This window comes from Brassica rapa, chromosome A05 (genome assembly GCF_000309985.2).
Source record: "Brassica rapa cultivar Chiifu-401-42 chromosome A05, CAAS_Brap_v3.01, whole genome shotgun sequence".
Classification (NCBI taxonomy): domain Eukaryota; kingdom Viridiplantae; phylum Streptophyta; class Magnoliopsida; order Brassicales; family Brassicaceae; genus Brassica; species Brassica rapa.
The window spans coordinates 9,560,988-9,577,395 of NC_024799.2; the positions used below are offsets into that span (position 1 = coordinate 9,560,988).

At 30.8% G+C, this 16,408-nt stretch overlaps 2 protein-coding genes across 4 annotated transcripts; both read left to right on the forward strand.

Moving 5' to 3' along the window:
- Positions 1-7,811: 7,811 nt before the first annotated feature.
- LOC103868391 (E3 ubiquitin-protein ligase SIRP1) lies at positions 7,812-10,850 on the forward strand. 3 transcript variants are annotated; one of them, XM_033291143.1, is made up of 3 exons: positions 7,812-7,922; positions 9,319-9,431; positions 9,617-10,850. In XM_033291143.1, exon 3 carries the CDS (start codon positions 9,628-9,630, stop codon positions 10,630-10,632), a length of 1,005 nt encoding a protein of 334 aa, XP_033147034.1. In that variant the 5' UTR covers positions 7,812-7,922; positions 9,319-9,431; positions 9,617-9,627; the 3' UTR covers positions 10,633-10,850. The 3 variants fall into 3 exon arrangements, with proteins under 3 accessions (XP_033147034.1, XP_009144743.1, XP_033147033.1); XM_009146495.3 differs by having other exon boundaries at positions 9,319-9,397; XM_033291142.1 differs by having other exon boundaries at positions 9,319-9,397; positions 9,623-10,850.
- Positions 10,851-13,235: 2,385 nt separating this feature from the next.
- LOC103868392 (transcription repressor OFP5-like) lies at positions 13,236-14,446 on the forward strand. The gene is made up of 5 exons (XM_009146496.2): positions 13,236-13,295; positions 13,372-13,486; positions 13,563-13,672; positions 13,833-14,031; positions 14,118-14,446. Exons 3-5 carry the CDS (start codon positions 13,665-13,667, stop codon positions 14,265-14,267), a joined length of 357 nt encoding a protein of 118 aa, XP_009144744.2. The 5' UTR covers positions 13,236-13,295; positions 13,372-13,486; positions 13,563-13,664; the 3' UTR covers positions 14,268-14,446.
- The last annotated feature ends 1,962 nt before the right edge of the window (positions 14,447-16,408 follow it).

A 16,408-nucleotide genomic window follows, 5' to 3' on the forward strand; every position in this document is an offset into this window, starting at 1 on the left:
TTAAAAGGAAAACAAAATCTTATTTGGTTAAGATTAAAAGAGGAATAAGTTATTTTTCAAATTTCTTTTATTTAGGATTTTAGGAAAAAAAGTTATTTTCACATAATGATAGATTTTTATTCTAAAATTCTACAATTTTATTTTATTTTGTACAAATGTCACAATTATATTGGGTGAAATATTTGAATTTATTTTTGGTTTATAATTTTTTAACACAAAATTATCTATTAAAGAGAAAAGTTCGTTATTTATAAGAAATAAATTACTTTTATTTTTTTAAAGGAAAATTGCAACTATAATTCGTTTTTGTTTAAGATTTTTATACAACTAATATATTTTCAAGACCGGGTGATTGTAGTCGAGTGGTAAGGAGACGGGGCTGAGACACCAACATGTTTCAGGTTCGATCCACCTGCTGCACGAAACTAGGTCACAATTATCCGGGTCACCTAACACGGATAAGGGTCCATGCTTTAGGGCCCATTTGAATACCCGGAAAGAGGGTCTATCCGTGGGCTGCACCTCCCCTTAGGGATTAGTCTGGGCCTCTCCATAGGCCTGGAATACCCCCAGGTTAATCAAAAAAAAAAAAAAAATTAATATACTTTCAATAAAAAAAATTATGTTTACAAAATATTAGTGATATTGAGAAAACTAATTTTAGCCATGATTTAAAAGGAAAAAAAATATTTGGTTAAGACTAAAAGAGGAAAAAAATATTTTTCCAAATTTCTTTTATTTAGGATTTTAGGGGAAAATTTTATTTTCACATAATGATTGATTTTTATTAATAAATACACAATTTAATTTTTTTTGTACAAATGTCACAATCATATCGGGTGAAATATTTGAAGTTAATCTTGGTTTATAATTTTTTAACACCAAATTATCTATTAAAAAAAGTTAGTTACTTATAAGGAATAAATTACTTTTATTTTTTTAAAAGGAAAATTGCAACTATAATTCGTTTTTGTTTAAGATTTTTATACAACTAATATATTTTCAATAAAAAAAATTATTTTTAGTTAATTATATATTGTGACTTATGTTCCTCATATTTACACATAGGTACAACAAAAAAATCATAATTAAAAAAACTTGTGTTAGCATCATAAGATATAATAAGGATGATAAAAAATTGAGATGCTTAAAGAAATTAAAAGAAAATACTCAGATAATATTTTCCCTGTAAATACTATTTTTTGTGAAAATAATATGAGGAACCTTAAACCTAAATATAGATGTGAAAATAATATTTATTTTGGTTTATATTTGTGTAGCATACATTTATATGTTAAAAAGGAAAGTTAGTTATTTATATGAAAATAATAAGAGTACTTGTACATTTTTATTTTCTTAGGTTTTAAAAAAGGAATATCACTGATTTTATAGTTATTTTTTCTATTTGATTTCTATTAAATAATTTCTTGTACTTGTAGAATTTTATAATTAGTTTTTATTTAAGTTTTTTTTAAACAATTAATATTTTCTCTTGTAATATATTTCTTTAGTATCTTTAAAGATGAAAAATATACAATATATTTTAAAAAGAAAAAAAAACTTTCAAATTACAATTATTCTTTGTTTATAGAATTTTTTTTAATAAATTACTATCAAATATTTTTAAAAGACTATAAAAAGAACCATATAAATATAATTGTTAAAGACTATGTAATAGTAATTTTCCTTTTCTAAACTCCTAAAATGAACAATAAACTATATTTTTTGTAAGAATTTTCCTTTTCTAGAATGTCCAAAGAAATGTAATAATAATTTTCTTTTTCTAAATCTTTAAAAATCCTAAAAAAAAAAGAGAATTGTAACATATTTTTCACATATGTTACAATCTTAATAAATTAATTGACACATGTCGTGATCATGTTAATTAGCAACTTTGAAAAACCAAGCTTTATATAATAAAATTTATATATTTATTAAAAGAAACTTTAGTTGTTATTTTATTTTGGGATCGTATTCTTTTTCAATCACTCCACTTACACATGATAAAAGACAACTATGATATAGAGATATTCATCAAAATTTTAACATGGTGTAACCCTAAATTCTTGGTGTATTTAGAGCCTCACGAGGTAGTAAAAGACATGGTGGAGAAATGGAATAATGTTTATCTTATTTCAAAGTTAAAGAATGGTACAAGATCCTAGCTTCTGTTGTGATTATCTTTCATGTTCATTATCCTTTCTCTGCCGTGTTTTTTCAATCAGCTTATTGACATTGTCACAAGATTTTGGAAATAACCAACATGAAGTCAGTGCCAGTCTACCATTCTCGGATGCTCTAAGCAAAAAAATAATAATTTGTAAGATTTTCATATTAAATATTTTGCTATTATAAAAAACGTTTTAAAGCACAGAGATACTTGGATTACCACTGCTTTTATCTGATATTGTATATATCATATAAAACACATTAGAATTGTATAAACTATTAAATTCTATTAATGATTGATTGGTAAACCAAAATTATCAAATCAACTGCATAGCAATAGTAGTCAATATTATTATAAACATTTCACTGTTGCCAATTATAGTTTTATTAAAATAATTTGTTAATATGAAAAATTGAAAAATAATTATTAGTTAACAAAACACTTATTTAATATATTTATTAGTAAAAGTTCTATAACCAATGATAAAATTCTTACAAATATTTTTATTATCAAAAGAATTATAAATTATATTTACCTATAAATATTAACAAAATTCTCAAAATGAGAATATGTCTTCTAAAACTATGTGTCATAAATAATCGCCTGTGTGGCTAGCACTCTGACTGATATGCATGAAGTAAAACTATAAAATTTTGTTGACAACAAGGTTGTAGCCCTTGTGGAAGAAGTGCAACATATATCAAAATTATCTCCTTAACTACTCGGATATATCAACTCGTTGCATTATAGTCATCCCACATTTATTTAGTGGGGTAACAGATGTAGGCCCAATAAAGGGCCATAAATGCTGACTTGGATCTTATAGATCATATTGAGTTTCGTTATCGAAAACCAATACAATTCTTTGAAGAAAAACACTTGCAAGAAAAAAACATACATTTTAAAAGGAATTCCATTGATATGAAAATAATATTTTATCAAAAAATTTGAATACAATTGACTATATAAATAGAGATATACGTAATATAGTAACGACGATAAAAGTTAAATTAATTTGAAGATGTTTTTTCTAAAACATTAGTTATTAACAAATTGATGAATGCAATATGTTTTACCTAGTTAAACCTTCTACACACAAAAATATGTGTGGTTTTGTCTTTTTTATAGACTCTTTTATTTACAGATCGCATTACAAAACTCAATACATTTGTTGATATCTCTTGATAGTCAACATTCAATACAATCATTCCATGTGTGTGATTATATTTTCTTTATCAAAAACGTTATTTGCATATTACATTACAACCTTCAATACAGTTGTTGATATATCATGATAGTCAACATTCAATACAATAATTTCATATCGAGTCATTCTAAAAAACAATGATTTAAGTTTATTATGTCATTTGTTGACCCTTTTTAGTCACCCTTATCATGCTGATTCTCGGACCAAACATCTGTTAACTCATATTGTTGTTCCAATTAAAATTCAATAATACAAAATAAAAATTACATTAAAGAAAATAAATTTAAGTAGAATTTATGTGTAACTTTATATTCTTTAAAAACTAAGTACAAATAAAATTTTAAAATCAAGGTTGTATTATATATAATCTAAGTTATTGTATTAGTAATTGTGTTTTAACAATTATAATAAATGTATGATGATTGATTTAAAGCTGATTAAAATTAGATATTACATATATAAAAAGCTATTAATAAATACAATGTTTCAGTAAAATATGTAGTTTATTTGAAGAGTAGGTAATGTTGGAAATAGGAAAATGTAGGTATTTGATAGTGGCATCTTAAATCTGGTTTAAGTTTACATGGTTGATCGTGCATGTTCTTGTTTGATTTTTGCACGGTCAATCAAGTTAACTTTCCTAGATTAGGAGTGTTACCTTCAGATATGTCACTTCACCCTATATTCTATATATCTATGTTTCAAGAATTTGTACGTGATTTATATTCAGATTGATGGCATCGAAAGAGATAGAGATTAACGGCATTAGAGAAAAGAAGAAGAAGAAAACACAACATAATATAAATAGTATTCCATTCAACATCATGTTGTAATGTATTTTATTTGATGTTATAATAAATTATATTCCATTTATATTTAACTATACTATTTCTCTTTACAAAAGCATATACACATCAACATAAAACTCAAATACATACCAATACAATGCACACTATTCTATTTAGTTTTTTGGTTGGTATTCTATTCAGTTCACAAGAACATACACAAAGTAGTAATAGTATGAACATGCACTCTTCACACTTATCCATGTTACTTGGGTAACATAGACTACTTGAAATTAGCATAGAATGAAAACAACATGCCAAACACAAAGCCACACACTTTCGGTTTAATGTGTTTACAAATAGCAAATCAGACGAAGAACAAAAAATTACTTCAAACTCAGATTTCTCAAAGCTATTCTATTTGAAATCAGATAAGACAAACGAATTGAAAGTAAAATAGAATGAAAAGTAGAGTCCAAACACACACAAAAAAATACTTCAGATTCAGAGATACTTGTTCCGGCGTTCTCTCGACTATCACAAAACGAATCCGACAAGCATCCCATTCCGTCAACGACAAAGCCTTTGAAATTGGAAAGTGTTATTCGACCTTACCACTACGCTGTTGTCGTGACCGTTAATTTCCGAATCGGTGAAGCCTTCCACTCCCATCACAAACATAGGCTGCACAAACGGTTTGGTCTTCTAAAAAACTTCTTCGGGATTTGAAATTGAAAAGTGGTATCAAATTTGTGGTATAATTACAATTTCCCCATAAATATATAAATAAATAGTTTCAAAATATGAATTTTTTAAAAATAATGTTTAAAAAATAATTTTTGATTTCTAAACAACGTTTTTAAAAAAAAATTATAAAAAAGTTCAAAGTTGAAAAAATAGAATTCGAAAACATAAAAAAATTATTAATTTTTGTTTAAATAACAAGGGTATAAGAGTCTTTTGTCATTTAATGAAAAATGTATTTTTTAAAATATCTCTTTAGTAGTGGTAAACATGAATAATTGTATCAAGAAAGTGGTAAACATGAATATTTCCCTATAAAAATAGCCTCAAATGAAAAAATGACTAAAAAAAGTTTTATTAAAAAGCAAAAATACATTTACATCCTAGGGTTTAGGGTTTAAAGTTAAGGGTGGAATTTTGAGAATATGGTTACAAGTTTTAAAAAATTAAAAATTAAAATTTTCAAAATAAAAATAAGCTATTTTAATCAATTTTTATTGAATGCTATTTTGTGATAAAAAAATATTTATTTTCTATTTTATAAAATTTTAAATCTTAAACCCAAATCTCCACCCCTTAACTCTAAACCCTAAAGTTTGGGTTAGTTAACCATAGAAGAATAAGTGTATATTTACCTATTTAATGAAACATTTTGGTCATTTTGATTATTAGAGTTTATATTTATGATAAAAAAAAATTAGTGCTATCCTAAATATTTCTCAATTAAAAATGGTTATTCTTGAGAATTGTTTTTTCAGTATAGAGAATTATAAACAAACTGAAAAGAGGAAGTGGGCATTTCTATTAGAAAGGAGAGAAGAGAGAGAAGAGAGAGAGAGGGTTCCCGGCCGACGGCGAGGCTCCTTTAGCCACCGTCGGTCCGGTCATGTTTTTCAAGGTTCTTTTAAACGGGGGTTTAGGTTTTTAGTTTGTGGATCTGTTGGGTTTAGTCTCGGCGGCGCACCTATCTACGGTGGCCGTCCGATTTTGTCCCGGGAAGTGATGGCTTTCTCAGCATCTTCTTCGCCGGTTTCTGTTTCCGGGAGTCGGTGGCTTCTTCAGCACCGAGATCGCCGGCTTTGGTTCCGGAAGGCGGTGGCTCTCTTAGCACCGCTAGCGCCGGCTAGTTTCTCGAGTTACCTCACCGCGATCTACGAATCCGAGCCTCTCTTGTTCATCTGCCTCTCGTTTCTGAATCTGGTTCCGCATGCATGTATGTCGGAGATGATGATCGATTGTAGGCGGGTCTATTCTCTATTAAATTCGTAGATCCGGTTAGTTATGATTCTCGGTGTGCGTTGGTTGTTTACGAGTTGCGATGGAAAGGTGGGTTTGAATGGTTTCGGCTCAATTCTGATGACGGCGTAGCGGTTAGGCGTCGTATCACGGAATCCGGAGCCGAAGGAAGAAGATAGGGAGGCGCACGCTTCGCGTGGATCGAGCGGCGCTAGCTAAGGTTTTCGGAATTTGGGCCTGTTGGCCCATAATGGTAGTTGTGCTTTTGTATAATGTATTTGGGCTTTTGTAGGTGTTCCTTGTAAGGTTTGGGTTCTGGCATTTTGGGTTTTAACCCTTTTAATTAATAAATTCAGATGGAAAAAAAAAAAAAAGAGGAAGTGGGCCTAGTGAGAGCAGAGGAATTATTCCAGTCCTTTATTTTGATTTGATTTAGTTTCATTTTAAGAGATACTGATTTGGTTAGTAAAGAGAATTTGTAATTTCTGAGGAGAGAATGATTTGATTTGATCATCTCCGATTCGATGTGATCCCGCCAACACAGAAAAACTCTTATCGATATTTATGAAGGGGGCGAGATTGACTGAAGATGCTTTGTGGTTCTTTGCGAGATCGAATACAGCCTTGGCTTCGCGACTATGTTAAACTCCAATCTCTCGCCGTCATCCTCATCTACGCTCAGGTCTCTCTCTCTCTCTTCAAATATGTTTTGATTGGGTCTATCTATTTCTAGGGTTCATCGATCCGAGATTGTTATCCAGATTGGCTGCGCTCTGATAGGATCACTAGGGGCCTTATACAATGGAGTTCTGCTCATAAACTTGGTGATTGCGTTGTTTGCGCTTGTGGCAATCGAGAGCAATAGCCAAAGCCTCGGCCGCACCTACGCTGCTCTCCTCTTCTGCGCTCTTCTCCTCGATATCTCCTGGTTCATCCTCTTCACCCAAGAAGATTATATATGTTGATGACGACAAGTAAGCACCGTTTCTACTTAGCTTTTTTCATTATTTATTTTGTATGAAAACATTTATTTATTTGGGGGTACGTGGTTAGAATAGACTATAGATTAAGAATCTACCTGATGATTCTTTCCGGGTTTATCTTTTGTGTGTAAATGGAGCTACTTTTTTTTGTTTTGTTTTGTTTTGGGTTTCAATGGAGATAGTATAAAGATTGGGGGGTGTATAGGTGTTGTCCTTGTGTGTTTGATATGAGTTTAGAGGGAGATGATCTTGAGAAGAGAAAAAAATACTTATAAACTAGCTCGAATCTTGTGGATTGCTCATACGTATGAAGATTGTAGTTACATGCTGTGGGGACGTGATATGATGGAGATTGTTGCATTGTACATTGTTCCATGTGATGTGAGGGTTTTGACATGTTTTGAATCCGGTTAATATGGAAATGTTAGATGCGGTTTGGAGACTTAATCGAGTTTTCATAAATTAAGAGTTCGCTCCGACGATTTAAAGCAAAACTTTGCCATCGTTCGGATTTTCTACAACACCGTGTAAAGCCCATAGAATAAATAAGATAAAGCCCAAGAGAAAGTGGAGCTAAAAAGCCTATATTAAAGTATTAAATAAACCCCAAAAATGTCATGGATTTTTAATAAGTTTTTTAGAGAAAAAAGTCCGACTGATTTAAAAATGATGTCGTAATCAATCAGCAGAAAAGGAGAGAAACCGAGAAGGATCTGGAATCAACACTCCTCCACACAAAAACTTAAACCCCCTTTGTCTCTCTTTTGCTTGCTTCTAATTTTCAAAAATAATCAGAAACTAGATTTTGACCCGCGCAGGCGCGCGGGTGTACATTTTGAAAAATATGTTGATATTTGTTTTTCATGTAATTATTAAGGTTTTACAAAATGAATCCAAAGAACAGAACCTATACCGATCCGAAAATATAGTACCAAACCCGAACATAAATTGATTAAATATTCGAATTATTCAAAATTTTGTTATTTAGAGAACCAAATCTGATCCGAACCGAAGTATTCGGGTACCCGAATTTATCTAAAAATAGATTTATATACTTATATATATATTAATTATTTTTAGATTTAACGTATATAAAACATTAAGAATGATACTTTTAAATTGGTTTAAATACTTGAAAATCTATATATAGATAGTCAAAAGTAAATATCTGCAATAGTTAAAGTATACTCAAATCACCAAAAATACTTAAAATAATTATTGATTCCATATCCAAAATTTTAAATCAAACCAATTGATATGTTAAGCTTAGGTATTCTGACATATGTTATTCAAATTTATAGGTAATATATTATTTTATTTATAGATTTTGAGAAATTTAAAATAGATAATGATTTAAAACTTTAAAAATAATTTAAATGGGTTATCCAAACGCGAACCAAACCCGCAAAGATCCGAATCAAACTCAAACCAAAATTTAGAAACATCCTAACAGGGCTTAAATTTTTGACTCCGAAAACCCGAAACACAAACCGATCAGAACCAAACCCGTATGGGTGCCCGAAATCTCATCCCTATTCATTATTATATATCGTATACTGTCATCATATAATTAATTGTATTTTATACGTACCATCATATAAGTAATCATATAATTAATAGTATTTTATACGTACCATCATATAAATAATTACATATATTATATTTATAAAACTTAATAGGAAATATAAAAACGATAATTTGAGTTAGTATTTCAAATTGGGCTTTGTATTGTATTTTTATTATATATATTGACAACATTTTTGTATAATGGTTATTGAAAAATAGTTTAGTAAAAATCCATTTTTGAATATATGTATTAGTTTTTAATCAATTTTTGATATAAATCAACTTTAAATTATTATTTTGATTTGAAATATGTGTATAAAGTTTAAATTTTGTTTTATGGTTAGTTTAGAAAAGAAAAAGTTTTAGGCGATTAGATTGACCCGTTTTCGTATATTTTAAATCTCGCCCAGATAGATAGTTTTTTATAATATGATGGACTTTTAATTTTTCTTAAAAACATAAGCCCATTACTCTTTTTTTTCTTAATACTACTATCCTTGTTTCCAAACAAAATTAATTTTTTTTTAGAAGACTACAATTTATGTTTCCAAACACTCCAAATTTTTTTAATAGTCCTATTCAAGTCTCCAAACACTCCAAATTTGTACTTGAGTTTTAATAAGATAGATTGCTCCTTATTTTTTCTTTCGTCTCTGTGAGATTCATCTGCTGTTCTGTTGAAGAAGACTCGGAGTTTAAGAAAAAGGTGCTTTACTTTCTTTCTTGCATTTATCGTTTTGGTTAGTATTTTATTTTTTTTGTCATTTTAATCTCCGTGACTAGCCTTATTTGTTCTTCCTCTTTGTAAATAATACCAAAAAAAAAAAAAGTTTGTTATCTAAGATTAATAGGTGAGTTTGAGAAACGGGTTTTCATCGAGACTTGTTCTTTCTCGCTCATGGTAATCTTTTGTGACTATGAACAGGAATAGAGGCCATGGAAGAAGCTACTAATGCAACGAGTTATTGGTGCCACATGTGTTCCCAAACTGTGAATGCTGTGATGACGGAAGACGAGATCAAATGCCCCTTTTGTCGAAGCGGCTTTGTTGAAGAGATGGATGAGGACCGGAGAGCAACAACCACTTCTATCTGGGCTCCCATCTTGATGGAAATGATGAACAACTCTGCCACAAGGAACCAGAGTGCTGAGTCTGTTGAGAATGAAAACGGAAACGGTAGAGACTTGGATTCGCAGCTTCAAGAGATTCTTAGGAGAAGGGGAAGACGTTCTTCCGTTTCCGTTGTGCAATTGCTTCGTGGAGTAAGAGCACTCCAACCTGAGAGTAGTAGTAACAGAGATGATGATGACAACAACCATCCGTCAAATGAACGCTTGATCGTCATCAGTCCTCATCATCAGATTATCGCCGTCCCACGCTCTCTCGTTACGGATTCTATGCCTGATGGTTCTTCTCTAAGCGACTATTTCATCGGTCCTGGATTCGAAGCGCTGCTCCAGCGTTTAGCGGAGAATGATCCCAACAGATACGGAACACCTCCAGCTCGTAAAGAAGATGTCGAGTCTTTGGCCACTGTCAAAATCCAAGAGCCTAGTCTGCAGTGTTCTGTGTGTTTGGATGATTTTGAGGTTGGGGTCGAGGCTAAACAGATGCCCTGCAAGCACAACTTCCATGCTGACTGCTTGCTCCCGTGGCTTGAGCTTCACAGTTCATGCCCTGTTTGTCGGTATCAGTTACCTACAGATGAGACCAAGACTACTGCTGACTCAGCAACAAATGACAACAATGGAGTTGGTGAGTCTTCTTCTGCTTCAAGCAGCAGCAGCAGCCAGGGAACTGAGAACAGCGATGCAAACCGTCACGAAGGAGAAGGAGAAGAGGAGAACGATGATGGTAATAGGAACGCATTCTCGATTCCATGGCCGTTTAGCAGCTTGTTCTCGTCGTCCTCGTCTCAAGACAGAAATTCATCGGATTGAAAATGTTACGTGAGGCAACCGAAGCTTTTGATATGATCATGGATGGGTTCAACCTTTAAGCTGTTGTTTTTTGTCTGTAAATAAGCTTTCTCAGATTTGGTTGAGTGTTACATTTTGAAAAACAAAAGTCTTATGAATGTGTGTGTGTGTTTATGTTATGTACCACCACCACTGTAGGAGTCCATAGACTTTAAGAAACAGTGCAGTACCTTTGTTTAGTCAAGGATCGCGTTCCTATGAAATACTTTTGCTTACGCGTGAAGATTATTAGGTGGGGATTCCTACAAGCCAAGAGTATCACGTTTGTAAAAACACAACATAGGTGTGGCTTTAACACACTTGTAGTTTTTATAGACCATCCAGATCTACTTCTCTATATATATAGTATACAACTTGTGTGAACTTATAACACTACTACCTCTCTTGGAGTAATACTCAACCAAAAGAAAATAATGAATCGTCTGGCTTTATCATTAGTCGCTTTGATTCTTCTCTTACTCTCTGCCTTCAACAACACAACAATGGGCCGAACCTTGCTCAGTAAGTGACCTTCTTGTTGAACTCTATATAATATTTTTTTCACTTGTAAACAGATTTCATTATTCAATTGATTTTATTTTCTACAATTATCAAGGGGAAGGAGTACCTGCAAGTTTAAAAATTGATGTCTCCAAGAGTGTGTCGCCGCCAGCTCGTAAAAAATCACCTAAACCTCCTGGTCCTGGACAACAGCATCATTGATCTCTTCAAAGTTTTCTTTGATCTTCATGAACACCAAATAGTTGATCATCATAGTTATCGCTTATGTTGTAAAATCATATTATTGTACATGTTTATATCCAAACAATAAACATGAGAAAAATAAAGTATCTCTTGATACCCGAGCAAGATGATATATCATGTTTAATGTTTTATCCGCAAATACGAGCATACTTTTTTTATGAATACTTATTAACTAGCTTAAAACCCACACAATTGCGCGAAATGAATGTTATATATAAAACTCATTTTTATCTATTATTATTTATTTGTATTCATTTACGTATTATGTATATAATTAAATTAGAGTAAATACATAAATCAAAACAATACATCTTGTTTATTTACGATACTTTTTTGGTATATAAATCAAAACAATCATTTTATTTATTTTATATGGTATATAACTAAATTTCAATGACATGGACATAGATATACAATATATTTTAATATAAATATTTAGTATTGAGAATTCATACTCATATGATAAACACAAAATTTCTAATGTGCCATTATTTAATGCAAATTTCAAAATTAAAATATTAAGGTTTCAATACTTTTTCAATACAAATTTAGAAATTATCATATTTAAGTACTATTCTATATTATTTAGTTTAATTTTAAACTATATTATAATATAATATGAATGTCTAGTAAATGAGACTTCATATTCACACGATTTATGATCATTTGTATCTTGTTATACCAAAAAAAGTTAAACCATTGATCACAAAATTTTATTGTAAGACATTTAACGTTTTTAATAATTTATAGTGGTTTTAAAAATTCAAAATATAACATATAAAATTTTAATTTTAATTTTTTATTATATGGTTAATGTAGTTGTTTAATCTATACTATATTAAAAGGGTTATATGAGCATCAGAGAAGATGTCCACGTCAGACAATAAAATCAGCCAATAGGAAAACAGCTCTCCGCCACGTCAGATAGGCAATGACAAATCTAACTTTTTCCAAAATGAATCCCGGCCCCTTTCTCTTCGTCTTCTCCGTCTTTCGACATTCCTAGATCCAGATTTTGTTTCTCCTTTTCTTTTCTCATTCTCTTCCTTTACTTCATAGTTGATAGTACTTTCTGATTTGTGTTGAGAGTAAGCAACGCGGCAAGAGATGTGGAGGTGAAGTGTGCCATGGAAGACGACGGTGGCTTAAGATCGTTGAGGTGTAGCCGAGCACAGCGACGTCGGACCTGAAGATAGTGGACCATAGCCATCTATCCCACCGACCACCGTCATCTCTATCTCTCTCTTAATTCAACGGCGGAGGAGGATAAGTATTAAATCCCGGTATGAAAGATACTACAGGTATGAAAGATTGTCCGTTTTATCTAAAAACTGTTCGGTTCGGTTATGGTAGACATGGCATTTACAATCAACTGTCCTACTCATTCCCCACCGATTGTAAGGTGCAGTTTTTAGATTTATGTTTTTTTTATCAAGTTTGAGAGTGATTAGCCATGTCCATTTCAGTGGGGTTAAACGTTTTTTATTTTGATTATCAGGCCAGAACTTTTAATTGGAGATTTGATAAGAGAACTCAGAAGCTACACGACAAAAAGTCAAGATATATGCCAGTGAATATGTTAACTAAACTGAATGTGATTTTATGTTTATACTTTCTTGAATTCATTTTAGGTTTGGTTTAACGTTGTCTTCGTATTTTGATTCTCAGGCTAGAACAATGGATTTGAGGGCGAGCAGATCCACATGGATATCAAGATCCAAATCAGAAGCCAAAGATTCAGGCGAATAAAGATAAGTAGAGATGCGAGAGACGTGACCAACAGCTTCTCGAACAAAATCCAAAGAGACCACATAATTTCGCAGAGGAGAAGCTACAGTAGAGAAGATATGTGGTCAGATCTCTGTTGGTCGAAACATTGGGTACGTTTTCTTCTGTGTTTAGTGCTTAGTTGATCGCCACCTGTCTCTGTCTCATTAGTAGATTTTTATTTGACAGTACCACTAGAGTTCTGAGATCTGGTTGCAAGATTAACTTCCTTAAGAGGAGGAGGCAGAGATTAGCCTCACTCGAGAAGAATAGAAAGAAGCTTGCTCCTGCCCCCAACAAACCGGTTAAGATTTCATTAAAAACCCTTAGTGACCGAGATTAGTTTCTGTCAAAATGCTTGAATCATTTTTTGCTTGCAGGACACGTTTTTGATTGCTCCTGGAGTTAGCGTCCTGGCCGGGACGCTTTCTGCTGCTGAAATTGCCTCTGTCATTAACAAGTATGGATCTCCTCGCCCTAGAATGGAAAGGTAAGACTAGAAGAAAACAAAAAAAAAAATTGCTTTGATCAGAACGAAAGAAAACATCAAGGTTAGAGTTTTTAACAAAGAGCATCTAGAAATGCAAAGTTAAGAGCTATTGAAGACTTAAGGAAGGCTAAACTGAGAGCTCAAACTTTTGATGAAGCAGCAGATGGAGGAGAACGGAAGTCTTTGCAGTAGCCAAATGGTCGAGCGCTCCTCAAAAATATTTTAGAGATGCAGTGATCGAGATGATCATAGAGAATGGTATCAACCACCAGGAAGAACTCAAAGAGGTTCTTATTTGTTATCTCAGATTCAACACCGACGAATATCATGTCGACATGAACATCAATATGTTTCAGCAGGTGCACATTGATTTAATTTTCATTAATTTTGCCGTAGAATAGTCATATATCCCTATATATAAATGTGTGTCTGTGTGTTGAATCAGATGTTTAAGACATGGGAAAAAAATATGGAGGAAAGACTAAGGGGGAAACAAAATGATACTTATAGCAAACTTGGGAGTGAAGAAACTGGTGTCTCAGTGGAAAAGGTGAAAGCGAAGTGGTGGGGGAAGTTAAGGAGTACTAGGTATTAATGGCCTGTTTCTTTTCTCGAGATGCAGATCTTTTTTTCAAAACACGTTTAGTGTCATTTGAGGTTTTGGTTTTGTTGCTGAGAAGGTTCCATGGCATTAAAATTGAGTTATGTTTCTCATGGCCATCCAAATCGTATATAAAATTTAGTAAATAATTTTTATTAAATTTGCATCTATGATGTCAGAGGATACAAAAACATGTGGCTGGCCAGCGTTGTGGATTATTTTTGTTATCTGGAAAAAAAAAGACATGGATTTTCAAATCAGAAATCAGTTTTTTAAGACTTTAACCATCATATTTTACAACTAAATTTGAATTTTTATTTTTCCAGAAATTCCAAAATTTTATGTATAAGGCCACATAAACTCAAGAATGCACGATTCATTAAATAATTACTTTTACGTTCAAATAAAATAAGTTGTTTTAGTGAATATTTTATATTGACATTTTCCTCTTTTCTGCTATATGACATATTCATGTTAAACACAACAACATTAGGTGGTTAGTGAAATTCAACAATCAGAAAAAGATTTTCAATAAACAAGTATCATCAGATAAAATTTAAATTTTATAGTTGATTTGGTTACGAAGATAGAAAAACCCTTCAAAAACATATTTCTATGAAAGATTTTGCTCATGCAAAATGGTCAATGCTACATATATTACATTATTTACATTTTAAATGTATAAAATATATATCAAAATAATTTATATAAATGGCTTGCAAGTATTAAAAATGAGAAAATAAAAGATTCCAATTAGCCGAAATAAAGCAGTACTAAATACATATGAAGAACTCGACCATAAAACAGTTTTACCTTTTCAATTTGTAAATAGTAAAAAAAATTCTCAAAACAAAAAAATATATAATCTAATATTTTTATAATTATATTTTCTAAATCTACTTAAACTTATACATACATATACAACTAATTGGTTGGCTAGCTATATGCTAAATGTCCTCTAACTGTTAATAATGATTAGAATGTACCAAAATTTGAATATTTAAATAGAAATCTAAAGAGAACAATAAATAAACTAATTATTGGAAAACTAAACAAATCCATAAAAATAAAGATAATAAACTGGGGTCAGTGGCTACAGTCAATAGTTTAAATCAAGTGGCTATAGTCAATAGTTTAAATGTCAAATTTTTATTTTGCCATGAAAAACAAATTATTTAACTAATTTATTAATAATAAATTAGGACTTTGGACAAAAATTAAGAAAAAATAATTAAATAGCAATTACTATTTATAAAAGAAAGTTTTGGCTATTAAAAAAAATTTTAAATCTAAAAAATTACATTGCGAAGATTTTCTTTAATTGTTACCTCCAGTCTATTATGTATATACTATTAGATTTCCATCTTTTTTTATAATATTATACCAATTAAATTTGTGTAAAGGTCAATTTAGGTTAGATCATTACCAATTGATGCATTTGGCTTCTCGCTATACTACCTCCATCATAAACTGCTTAATATTTAACTTTAAGAGTCTAAAATAATAATCGAAGTATGTTTATACTCTAACATACATACGATATTGCAAGGTTGTGTATTTTATACACAATACTAATGACAAATATATCTGCATGTGTAATGCACATAATCAATCCAAAGTACTTTATGTAGTATCTAAGCATGAAATCGTTTATAATGAAATCTTCCACAAGTTTCACAGTATTATAATAAACACTTATTTACAAAATAATAAATACCAAACACATTTTAAAATTGAACTATCATATTAAAACAAATAAATGATATAATATAGCACATAATAAAAGTACTCTATTTTAAACTTTTCTATGTTTAAGTTATACTCCCTCTATTTCAAAATTATCAATGTTTTGGATAACAAAAAAAGTTTTAAAAGATATCTATTTTTTTTACATTCTCAATGTATTTTTACTAGGTTATAATTGTAAATTGTAAATTGTAAACTTCGAAATAAGCAAATTGTGATTACTGAATTTTGACCGGTTAAAAATTATAGAAAATAGTTAATCACAAAGAATAATATATTTATAATCAATATATAAGATAAGTTTTTATATGTATGAAAATTTAAAACTTACATCTTTTAAACATTAATTTATAAACAAACAAACCGCGCGTAGCGCGGTAAAATCTCTA